Raw genomic sequence first — 13,199 nt, forward strand, 5'->3', positions numbered from 1 at the left:
AACACCTCCGTTGGAAAGTAAAGGATCATTCATATTGTAACATTAAACCAGAACTACTTTTCCCACGCGCCACTCAGAATGTAAAATCCAAGAAACAGAAGGAAATAAGTCAAGACGATTATGTTTACATCGCTGTAATCAAGAAAAAGGAATTTCATAAGTTATGGAATGATATTCAATTGCATTCATGTCGTTATTCGAATACATTTCCAAATATAATTATTTAAGAATATAATACAGTAATTTGGTATAAGTTCATAAACAGATTTAATTTTTTTATATAAATAAATTGATATTTTTTACGGCAAAAGATATCTAGTTTAATTTATTACCAGGTTTTTACAATATTACGGCATGAGGCAAAAATCTGATCGCTTCGGGAGAAGACTCTTATCTGGCTGCTCGGAAAATCTCCAGAGGTGGAAACGAAGTGAAGATGGAGAGCCGGGGACTAGGGACGGAGAAGGGATGAAGCACAGGAACATAATCTCCCAGCAGTATTCCCGGACCCTCTGCCAGGGTAGCGAGAGCTCATTAGAAGTCGCCCTTTGAAAATCGTCCTGCTACGAGCAGCTGCCTTGCGGCACAGTAACGGACGTTTTCTGGTGTGTTGGAACTTTTAACTTGACAATTTTAAGCAGAAATCTCTAGGATTTTTTGATTTTCTAAAAACTTTTTAGTCGTACAGACCGAGAAGTTTTTGAAGTTGACAAAAAGATCACAAAATTGATAGCTTTTTCGACGTATTCAATGTATTTCTTGTTACGAAAAAAGATCCTGAAATTTGTGACAAAGTATTACAAAAAATAGGAAATCTTTTAAAGGCCTAGGAAACACGTATCGAATGGAGGATTTTAAAAGCTTTAAATAAATGTATCGTTTAAATTCTTTGACAAAATAGATGGAGAAATTTTTGAATAAAAGGAATATTACGTAATTTTTACTTTCCAATAAAATGAATAAAATATTAGTTTTACTAAATAATAATTTTTTCTTAGCATTTATAATAATGTAATTATTTTCAATTTTTATAAATATAAAATTTTACTTTAACACAAAATTATCTCACTCGTACGTTACATGTATTAGGTGTTGGAATTAATTCGTAGCGTTTTACAAGAGATGGGAAGTACTTTCATTAATGTATTTTTTAATGCTCATGTGAAATAAATAACATTCTTTCATTAAAAAACGCTACGAATTAATTCCAATACCTAATATAATGTGTAATTTATTTCTATATTCTCTTTTAATTATATCCATTTTTTTCTATATATTATGCTAGTTTCAAAAATCCTAACGTAATTTGATGCTGTTTGAAAAATCGGAGGGACACGCTGTATATTTCTTCATCCAATACGCCCCTGGCGTTTCGCTTTAGTGCTTCGTACATCCTGCAGGGACGTCAAAGGGACGACAAAGAGCCGGTCGGCCGTGAGCCTTGAAGGGCGGCAGCCCTACGAAGGGAAACCGGGTTTTATGCTGCCGCTGCGTTCTCTCAATGGGGCTCCATGGAGTACTCTGAAAAATGCAAGCCTGAACTGCTGGTCTTGTCGAAGCATATACCGAGTGAACCGTACAAAAATTTTGCCGAGTTTTTAAATCCTAACTTAATCGAATATCACATTCAAAAAGACTTCGATCTATAAGTAAAAATTAATGTCTTGAAAAATATATCAACTGCTCGTAGTAACTTTCCACTAAAAGAAAAGAAATATATTATATATAAATCAATATTTTTAAGGAATGTATTAATAGCGTTGCACTATCAAAGATTTATTGCACGAAGAGAAACTTTCAAGAAATATATTAAACCGTTATTAATAATTTTGCGTTCGAGTAAATAAAATTTAATATCAGAGAAATATATAGACGAGATGAGACCTTAATCAATATTTCGAGGAATATATTTTATCGGCGATAAACAAAACATGAAAGTAAAATAATACTACACATCTATACAAAGTATATAAATTAATATTAAATTCGGATATTTCCTTCCAATATTGCCTCGTTTTCCAAATCAATTAATTTTTCATTCAAAAAGCTTACGTGCTCCTGTCCAATAATCTCATTTAATTAACATCGGATTAAACAATTTGTTTTCTTTCTTCCTAAATTATAGTATCATTACACACGCCTTTATAGATACAGTAAAATTGAGTTAATCAAAATGAAAATTAATTACGTTATCACGCGAGAATAAATCTACATATGAAATTAAAAAAGAAAAACGTAAAATAAAGATAATTATGCACACATATCTTTGCTAGAAATATATAGTTTGACGTTTTAAGCTTAATATACCTGAAAGCTACATTGTTTGATTGATTAACTCATTTTTGTATAACGACGTTCAGTCGATGTTAACGCAGTTCGTCGACGTTTTTACGCTAAAATTCCTGTTTATAATTATTTATTGGCGCGGAAGGACGTCGCTCTGTGCTCGCGCTGTGCCCGCTTCGTTCCCTCGTTTCGTTCAGTGACCCTCGGAGGCCGCGGATCGATATGTACCAGCTATACGCCAGAGTTTCAATTATATAAACGCTGAGCTCTCCCGTATCGGTATGGCCTGATGCAGAGCAGACTATGCACTGCGCTATCAGCAACAATTAATATGTCTATTTACGTATTCGGTATTGCTCTGGCGGTATATCTGCAGCATTTAATATTTATGGGGTAGAATATTGAAAACGCTATAAATAATTACAGGCACCGCGTATTATCGCACTTCATTGATATTGAACATCATGTATGTGTTTCATATAATAACTCTCTATAACACGCTCATTTCATATTATAATATAACGTCAATCGTCGATTCATAGTCGTTTAGTAAACAGCTGCAGCTAGAATTCCTGATCTCGTCACGATTTTAATGCTGTCGTTTTTCTTACATTTATGTCTCATATTATGTTCAGTTATTATATTTTTATCGACGAACAGCAAAATTGCATTTAATGTCGATTAACAATATTTCTTTGACAATCAGTGTCTACATTTACTAAATATATGAATACAGGAGTTTATGTGTATCTTTGATAAAAACTTATCAGAAATTTTTTTATACAAATATGATAATGTGATCATTAAATATCATTACTTTTGATTATTGCGACAACTTATGTCATATTTATCAACACTTCCGCATTTCTTATCAGTGTATTCTGATGATGAAACAGCGTAATGATTATTTTACAAGAAAACGCATGTCGAGTTAAGTCCTTTACAAAAATATATTTATATAATCTATACGTTTTATGAAGTTCATATTTTGCAGAAATTATTAAAATATATTAAATTGTAATAAATATTTGTTTGAAAATGATACTAATTAAATATTTACCAAATATATTTTTGATATGAAAATCATTAATTTGATTTAACTCGTTATTTTTTTAATATTTATTTACTACAAGCAAATGTTTTGTTATTACTACTTATAAACAAATACGTATTAAGATTTAATAAATTTTGTTTTACACTAAAAAAAGTGATCTTACAGTTATAGCGAAAATTATAATATAACGTTATTAAATACGAAAAATAGCTAAAATAGATAAATTTCTACCAAGTACTACGATATTGGATATGTGTATTGCACCTAATCATATAGATGACAGAGATAGAATTTAGATTTGTGCTATAAATTCTATGCGTATGATACATAATTTTCTATCAGATACAAAAAACAGTTATAATTCTAGCTGAAGCAACAAAATATTTTTTTGTATATAGTATGTCCGTGTGTGTAATATATGTGTGTAATACTGAAAGATTAATATAACGCAAATTTAAGAAGCAAAAGTTGCAACATAGTACAAATTACATTATGACAAAAAATTAACACATTATATATAATAGCAAAATATATATAATTTATATTATAACAGTAAAAAAGGAAGGCATTTAACGACTCTCTAAAAGTGACTCTCTCTCTCTCTCTCTCTCTCTCTCTCTCTCTCTCTCTCTCTCTTTCTCTCTCTCTATAACGTTTGGGAAATCTAAGAAAGCTGTATAATAGACGAGTGCTTCGCAGCAACTTTGAGCGTAAAAAATCCACATTTGAAAAATGTCAAAGTGTTCATGAAGAAATCGGACACTCGGGCACTTCTACTTCTACATTCTACCACGTGTTGCTTCATCTCCGCACGCACGCATGCACGTGGCGCGTACGTCCGAAAAAAATGAGCAGCGCGACAGACATGTGCATGCTGCATACTCATACTTACATACATCATACGTACACACGTATGCGCGCGTTTACATGCATAAGTATACCATTGACCGGGATATCCTCTATCGCCTGTCTCGGGATGAATGAACCGTTACGTCATGCACTTGTACTCACTGGTCCCCTTCCGCAACCCTCCTCCTCTTTCTCGTCCTCTTCCTCCTCCACCTCGTCCTTCTCTCGTAACCCTCTCGCCCTCTCGCCGCGGTCCCGTCTATCTCTCTTTTAGCGGCTTGCATTATACAAGGTGCAGCATAAGTAATGGCCTCGCTTGAAATGGATCGATTTGATCGTCACATAATTTTCCTTCTACTATACTTTCTTACCTTCTCTTCGGAGGAGGATGAATTGAGATGGATCGGTAAAGAGTATAGAATGCTCCCAAGGATTTTTACGTACAGATAGACCTTTGGATTCTTGGAACTCGCGGGGGACAAGCATCTAGAATTTTTAAATTTTTAGTTTCTTAATATATTCTTTGATTTTTAATTTTTAATTTTTTTGATTCCTAAAAAATCTACCGTTTAACACTTTTAATTCTCAATAAATTTTGATGTCTTAATATTACAAGAGTTCTTTGTTCATAAGTTACTACTTACATATTATACTACTTGTAAACTTCCAAATCTCTAGGTATACATAGGCTTTTTTTTCGTTTGTGCATCTTCCTCTGTCTACGTCTCTCAAATTGAGAGAGATCGTGTGTGCGTCACATCGAGTTACAACAACACGACCGAGCGCCTCCTCTCCTTGCTCCTCCCTCGACCCGGTATCCTTCCACGTTTATCGATTAGCATGGCCGAGCACACGAAGCAAACTATAGATTCGACAGAGGTCGATGTATCGCTTAGATGGCTCAGACACTCGGCAGACGTGTCGACTAATAAAACAGCGGGAGGGGTGTTGAGCGGTCGACGATAGAGGCAGAGGAGGGAGCTGGAAATGATGTTGTACCACTGATACACTTTCGTCCCACGCAGGTGGGTCTTTGCACAACATGAAGTTGACTGACGATGATCATTCCGACAACCGTGTGGTCGAATTCTTTTCCTTATCCTTGGCCCAAAAAGATAAATTTTCTAGTGGAAATATGCTCATTGTATGTGCGTTTGTATTATAGATATATCCAAGTATATGCCTTTTATAATCTTTCTAATTTCTGATAATCTTATTTTCTTTCCAATTCTTGTTATATATCTTTAACTCTTATTTTTTTGTCTATTAAAGGTTTGCCTATTAATTTATATTTCTAAATTTTTTATTTGTAATAAAGATTTGCTATAAAATTTTTAAATTTTAGAAATAAATCTTTTTATTATCTTGTTTTTGTAATATAAATCCTTTGTTAAATTCATGAATTTTTATCATATTACTGAATTTTTATAAATGTCACTTCTATATGGAATGTATCATGGAATTATTTAAATTATTTAAATAAATCCTATTATAATTATTGTATACAGGACGTTTAAAAATTATGAAATGTTTCTCTTCCTCTAAATACAGTAAGTCAAGTAAGAGAGTGGTCGGCTTTACTCAAAGCTAATAAAAGATATCGCCCTAAATCTATCATGAATCCATAGAGGGCACCTTTGTCCTTGATGCTTAGCTACGTTCTCAATGTCTCACTAGCGCAGCGAGCGAAGAAAGCCTAGGGATTTTGTGGATTGCGAGTTACCTACAAGCAGCGTTAGAAAAAATAAGAAGTCAGATGGAATGACGCAGGATATACTCATCCTGGTCATATTTATACCTGTTCCAGCAATAAATTCATCGTTACTAATTACAAGAAAAGTGGTTGATCTTTACACCTTACGTCATGTCACACGACAAGCGTAGGCTTGTCTTGAGAATCAGACTCGTCAATTGAGTCACATATTCCTAAAATGCACTATCAAGGAAGATTCAGTTGTCATTGAACTTTCTTAAGAGAGTCACATTAAGCGCCATGAGTACCAAATATGCATCACGCTATGAAGCTGTGTTTCTCTGCACTCACCCGAAAGGTCCAAAAATGTCACAATTAGCGGCTGCTAAATATATGAAAAAGTCGAAATCATTCGTACAGAAATGGGTGCAGCGATATAATGTGACAAAAAATGTCGATGATTTACCGGAACGTGGCTCGACATGCAAAGTGGACAAAAAAGACTATAAAAAAATAGTGAATCTGTTTTCACAGAATCCTGGCTTAACACTGCGTCAAGGACAAGCAAAATTGAAGCAGAAAGGTTTAGATATATCGTACGAAACTATTCGAACCTATCTCAAGGCTAATAACATGAAATGGTGCAACACAGTGAAGAAACCTCTGTTGAATGAAAAACATGTGACGAAGCGACTCGCTTAGGCGCGCGAGAACATTGATCGAGACTTTAGCAACGTAATTTTTACTGACGAATGTTCCATATGGACACGTTGTACCCTCAAACGAGCCTAGTCAATTTTCAGAAATAAAATTATCGAGCGGATCGTTAAACATGGAATAAAGGTGCATCTTTGGGGTTGCTTTTCAAAGCAGGGTTTCGGCATTTTGTATTTGTTTACTTGCAACCTGAACGCCGAGAAAATACTCGAAACAAAAAGGCTTTGTTTGTCGGCTGTCTGCCGAACGTAGGTTCATCGACAAAAATGAGGATTGGATTTTGCAGGAGGACAATGATCCCAAATACCGCAGCAAGCTCTGTACCGAGTGGAAACAGCAATCTGGCATAGTTACACTGGATTGGCCGTCGCAATCGCCCGACGCAAATCCTATCGAAAATGTGTGGGCATACATTAAGCACAAGCGTGGAAAATGCACTTACACTTTAAAGCAGCTATCTCGCGAGATTCGACGGATTTGGAGAACCTTATCGTTAGAATATGCCGTTAATTTGCTCGAAAGCATGCCTTGAAGATGCCAGGCAATTATCGATGCCGATGATGACTGGTCGCATTACTAATATATCTTTGATTTGATCGAGTATACATACGATATATGCATATAAAAATTTTATTTAATACATTTTTTTATAAATTAATTCGACCACGCTCTTACTTGACTTACTGTAATTAAAAATTACAATCTGATAAATTATATATTATTATTATTTCAAGATTGTCGACATAATAAACTAACAAACCAGAAATATACACTTGCTTTAAATGTAAAAAATGTTTAATTACTGTCGTCGAATTTTTTTTAGTTTTAACTGATCAAATACATCTTGTACAGTCACGAATATGATACTGTTGAATAATATTATCTAATACAATTATATTTACAATGTCACACATGTGGCGTCTCTATGCAATGCACTCCGTCTCTTTTATCCGTTATCCTTCTAGCATGGCCTCTCTGGGTTCTCGTCCAACTTCCTTCAAGTTGGGATACAATTTCGCTTTAAGACCATCACTACTAACTCTACCATGAAAATCTGGTTTCCTTTCTTTTGGAGCGCTGCGTTGCAACCAGATGTCCAGGAGACTCCTCGACCCAGCAATATTGCCCTTGTGCAACTGTTTGGTTAGGGGTATCGATACGCTCGCCGGCGGTGACATCGGTGAATCTGTTGTTGCTCTGATCACACTGACTCTCGCAGTTCCATCTTCTTTGCTAAAACTATAAAGAGATCATTATTTAGATTTCTAAAGTTCAATGAACCTTTAATATTCAGAATCTTCAATTTCTATTATCTTTAAGTATAATTTTATCTTTTTAGCCTACATCAATACAAATAAATTCTCATTTGTTTCCATTTACAAATTACAACAAAAATTTACATAAAATTTTATCTAAGAAAATAAAACTCTAACAATAATAAAATATAAATTTATAATGTGATTTTTATAATAGTGCATTAAAAATAATATCAATTACAATACACTTTGTATGACATCTGAACATTCTTTTTTATTTTTGTATAGAATTTATTATAAAGTGTAGTAAATTTGACTTATCAATAAACTCCGGATTAGAATTAAGAAGCAGAAACAAATTAAAAATACGGAATATAAAAGCAACTATATATTATATTGTAGTAATTCAAAAATTTCAATTTAGTTTGATAAGAAGTAAATTGTAATTTATACATCAAATTCAATTTTTTAATTACCTATCTAATTCCCGTAGAGCCTGATCGAGTTCTACTTTGTCCTTTTCATCTTTATTCCTGATCTCCAACAAACAATTAAGGACCTCAGTATGTGCGGCCGAATTGTTGGCATGATGTTTAAGGAACGTTTCTATTTCATCCCATAACAAACGATAATGTTCTTCTCTGCGTACTCCTTTCCCGCCACGACCTCCGCCGATATTTGGCAAAGGCAAGGCTTCGTGTTTTGCTTCTAATCCGAGCAAGCTAAAAATTATTTGTTTGCATTGGAGCACTTCTTCCGTAGTGAGCTCATCCTTTACCATTATTTCTGGAAGCGGATCTATCTATACGAAAAATTTAAAAATATCTGATATCAATTTTTTTTAATTGAAGAATTTAATATTTAATTATAAGATCTTCAAAATTTTAACATATTTAATTTTCTGAATTTTCATAAATTGTAAAATAATTAAAAATCTCTCTATATTATTAAGATAAATTTAAAAATTTAATCAGAATATTTTAAGATTTATTAATTATATTGTTTAAATCTACTATTATAATATAATTATTATTAGCATTTTCTTTATATACAAACATGTTTTAAATTAAACATGAGAGTACGAGAAAAAGTCATGGGCCAATATTTGGTATGACGTTCTAGTCTCGATCTCATCTTTTCTACTAGACCATCAGTATTAGAAGTGGAAGTACGTTTTAGTGGTACTAATATGTTATTTCGTATGAGAGTGCCAAAATCCTGTAACAAAAATATTATTGAATTAAGACAGTTGTATCGCAAGTCATATTTTATTCCTAATAAAAAATAAATATTTATCAAGTATAAAATTAACACATGTAAAATTTTTAATATAAATGATAGTAAAACGATGGAATTGATAGTAATAGATTAATTAATTAAATTTATAATCCTTAATACAAAACATAGTAATTACAAAAGCATCCTACGGTTATTCTATAATCTGTAACACGACCACCACACCCTTCACTAATGGAGGGTGGATCCTCCAGCACGCTTCGAGCCGTAGATAACGTATGAATGAAAATCTCGCCACCGTGCGCTGCTAATAAATGGGAAATAGTTTTTCCACCGGCCTTTCTGGCCATTTCCAGCATTACCGATCTACCATTCAATAGGAAATTAATCAAACAAGATGATGGTCGGCTATTGACGTCCACTGGTGTGATTCGGTACATTGCCGTGCAGTTCTGCATCTCTGACGCGCTACAGCCGCGCGGCGTGCACCACTTCAACGTGACTGTCTCGTATTCCGATCCTTCCTCAAAACGCCTGAATGTTTTTATTAATGCCGAATCTTGCGGATTACCTATAACCAACCATGAAACTTTATGGTATCTAAAGGAATTTAAAGAATTTTGAAAAAGAAATTTTTTTAAGTAAAACCTTTTAAAATGGCAGTATGTGCAGCTGAAGAATGAAATATTTCCACATCATAATTGGCAGACGAACTGGCGTTCTGCTCCTCTTTCATAGGTATACCGGTCACTGTAGTACTGGCCAAATCATAATGAGACAAAATCAAATGAGATAACTTGGAATGAAGTGATGAAGCCTTGATTGAATGCACTTCTACTGTAAGAAATGATGATACCTGTGTAAAAGAATTTTAATCTAGTTTATTTTAATTTACTTTTTATATGTACAACAAATATAAAAACGAAATAGAGCATTCTTAGATTAATATAATAAATATTATTAGGTGTTGGAATTAATTCGTAGCGTTTTACAAGTGATGGGAAGTACTTTCATTAATGTATTTTTTAATGCTCATGTGAAATAAATAACATTCTTTCATTAAAAACGCTACGAATTAATTCCAACACCTAATACATTATAAATTATTATAAATATTATTATAAATATTATATTATTAATTATTATATATATTATGAATAGAGATGCAAAAGTATCATAAAATTCAATATAATTTCTTATAATTATTTACAGTAAAATTGCGATAAAATGGTAATTTATTGGTAATTTTGATAAAATTTGTTTCTTATAATTTTATGCACAAATAAACTGTATTTTTTTATATATAAAATTAAAAAATTAGATGATATATATTTTTTTCTTCTATTTCTATCATTTAATTAATTAATTTGTTTAATTTATTTAAAATAAAAAATTTAATAACTATAAAATTAAAATCATATGATAAAATTATTGTTAATATCTTGTGATTTTTCAAATTACGTGATCTTTTTCAATAGGGTATAATTTAATCGGAACAAAACGTTAATTAACATAAATATAATTAATATATTTTTGTTTGAATATATGATTATATTATTTTTGTTTTTATTCTAGTAAAAACATGACAGTTGCTAAAAATTATTAGGTGTTGGAATTAATTCGTAGCGTTTTTAATGAAAGAATGTTATTTATTTCACATGAGCATTAAAAAATACATTAATAAAAGTACTTCCCATCACTTGTAAAACGCTACGAATTAATTCCAACACCTAATAAATAAAAAGCAAATAAAAGCATTATAATAAATTTATAAGGTATGAAAAATGTAATATAAGATTATGTACCACACTTTTTGTTTTCAAAATTAAAAAATTTATTTAAAGTTTTTCTACTTACTACGTAGACTATAAGTTTAGAAGGTATAAAAAATATAATTAACTTCTTAACTTTTAAGGACTACTGTACCTGTCACTTTTTGTTTTAAAAATTTTAATAAAAAATTTATTTGAAGTTTCTCTAGTTACTACGTACTTATACGGTTTCTTAATTATTCTATCATGTAATTATGTATCGAAATGAAAATTTAAATTAAATAAAGTGTTTTTCAACTTTTTAACTTAATGACTAAATATTTTTAAATCAAATTACTTTATCTTTATAATTTCTTTAAATTACCATTTTACCAGTCTCCATAAATTACTGACTAATTTACCGTAAATTATCGAGTAAATTATCGTAAAATTTGGTCATTTTTATCTCTAATTATGATAATATTACAAAATTAAAATTATATTATAAAATGTCTTATAAAAAATTGATAAACATGCTTTATTATTTTAATGACAAAATACAAAACATAAAATAATTAATTATTAAAGGCTTACCTCTCGAGGACCTTGACTAGTGACTTGAGATTCAATATTGTTGGGATATATGTTCAGTATAACTAAATGACAATAGTCAATAGGAATCAAACTGTAAATTAGAACAAAGTTTAATATGATTATAATAATGTATAATAGTATAAAAATACTAACTGATAAAAAATACTAACTGATCTGAAGATAGCGCATTCTTGTTTTCCTGTGCTAATTCATTCAAAAATATATTCTCTAAATTCTTCATGTTGCTGTTATCACGTGCACTTGTGATGCATATTACCCTGCCTCGATTTATCAGTTTGTTGGTGTTCTCGTTTAGAGAAGTTCTTTTTTCGTGTTGTATCTCAGAACACTCATTCAGTGTCTCGATTGCTACGCGCAGACCATGTATCACTGAATAATCTTCGCCAGGTTCTGGTGTCTTTGTTGGCACTCCTAAAATGGCAGTGCCATTCATTATCTAAAAGTAAAATCAGTTCCATTATTTTTCTAATTAAACACATGCTAGCAAAGAAATGCCATTCAATAATCACAGATATTTGTATTTCATTAATTAGATATTCATTACTCCATAAATATAGAAGTTTGAAAGGGACACTTGCATGATTTAAATTTTGCTGTAGTGGACTCCATGAATTTAGCACATAAGCTGCACGGTCGGTTACAACAAATCTAATCTGAAAAAATAATGACAGTAAGGACAACATTAACAATACTAGAGACTATCATAAACTAATGTAGTCTGTTCTATCATAAAAAAAGTAAGTCTATTCTATTTAACTGAATAGTTCATTTTTTTGAACATAAAAAGAAAAAGAAGAAAAATAAAAAAGCTAAAAAAACAGTTATGATTAACTATCATAGAATGCTTTTCAACAAGAGACACAGATGACAGTATAACACAGTGAATCATTAAAGCCTTGTTATTAAATTAAAATGATTCACTGTGTTATATTATATTATCTATGTTCCTTATTGGATAGCATCTATAGAGTATAGCCTTAGATTACATTTTATTGATAACTTGCTAAAATATATTGCAACTAAATTGTCAACAAGGTGAGTTCTCATTTGATGCAATATTACAAGTAAAAAAAAAACACAAATTGAGTATAGTAACTTTATGACAACATATGATTAATAAAAAATATACGATTATATGACAATATTTCGATGAAATTACAACAATTATTGTTTGTTATCAGAAATACAAATACAATTTTTGACAACCTGTAAGCAAAAGTTTAATTCAACAATATTTCTGTTATTATCATGGCAATATGATTGTAACAATTGTTAGCAGGTTTGTTTAGCACGAAATGTTAGTTGAGAAATAGTCTGTTTCTTCATACCAATTTGCCTATAGGGAAGAGGTCCCATACAATTCGACAGTACTCTAACGAAGCTTCGACGCTGGTGGTCCACAAAGACTTGCAAACTGGTGCCAGTGGGATTAGGTTCTGGCCTCTGCTCTTCAGAAAGTCAAATTCCAACGGGGATTCAGTGGAGATGCCAAAATACGGCGTGTGATCTAGCACGAATATAGTTTTGTGGTTCGCGGGATACATCTCGCATTTCTCACTTGTGAGCCGCGTGAGACAAACAATATCTTTGCCGACCTTTTTACTCTCCTTTTGAGGTTAAGATATAATTAATCGCGAAATCGTGATATTTACGAAATTTACAGTTATATCGTGTCTATCTTGTACTCTACCAAGTCAATCGCATTATTCTCATAATTGTTCTTTCATGTCAACGATCAATGA

General features: G+C 31.7%; 1 protein-coding gene across 7 annotated transcripts; it reads right to left on the reverse strand.

The window, feature by feature from the left end:
* Nucleotides 1–687: 687 nt before the first annotated feature.
* Nucleotides 688–13,001, reverse strand: asun (integrator complex subunit 13 asun). Of its 7 annotated transcripts, XR_015546736.1 has the most exons (13): nucleotides 12,786–13,001; nucleotides 12,036–12,110; nucleotides 11,607–11,893; nucleotides 11,437–11,527; nucleotides 9,740–9,947; nucleotides 9,283–9,662; nucleotides 8,912–9,073; nucleotides 8,332–8,657; nucleotides 7,502–7,838; nucleotides 4,834–5,290; nucleotides 4,561–4,675; nucleotides 4,352–4,466; nucleotides 688–1,521 (listed from the first exon to the last, which is right to left on the reverse strand). XR_015546736.1 is itself a non-coding variant. In XM_011060228.2 (9 exons), the coding sequence occupies exons 1-9, from the start codon at nucleotides 12,999–13,001 to the stop codon at nucleotides 7,553–7,555; spliced, it is 2,031 nt and encodes a 676-aa protein (XP_011058530.2). In that variant the 3' UTR covers nucleotides 7,214–7,552. The 7 variants fall into 7 exon arrangements, 1 of the variants encoding a protein (XP_011058530.2); XR_015546735.1 differs by having other exon boundaries at nucleotides 4,352–4,675; XR_015546733.1 differs by lacking the exon at nucleotides 688–1,521 and having other exon boundaries at nucleotides 1,890–4,466.
* Nucleotides 13,002–13,199: the final 198 nt, after the last annotated feature.

Source organism: Acromyrmex echinatior, chromosome 11 (assembly GCF_024713525.1).
Source record: "Acromyrmex echinatior isolate Ae372 chromosome 11, ASM2471352v2, whole genome shotgun sequence".
NCBI lineage: Eukaryota > Metazoa > Arthropoda > Insecta > Hymenoptera > Formicidae > Acromyrmex > Acromyrmex echinatior.

What these genes read in the sequence shown, in the direction of transcription:
- asun (XM_011060228.2), bottom strand. Translation starts at nt 13,001, where the DNA reads ATGTATCCCGCGAACCACAAAACTATATTCGTGCTAGATCACACGCCG. An exon ending in AATGCGCTATCTTCAGATCA is followed by an intron (nt 11,528 to 11,606) that starts GTTAGTATTTTT and finishes TCTAATTTACAG; the next exon opens with TTTGATTCCTATTGACTATT. An exon ending in TTACAGATTATAGAATAACC is followed by an intron (nt 9,074 to 9,282) that starts GTAGGATGCTTT and finishes TTTTTGTTACAG; the next exon opens with GATTTTGGCACTCTCATACG.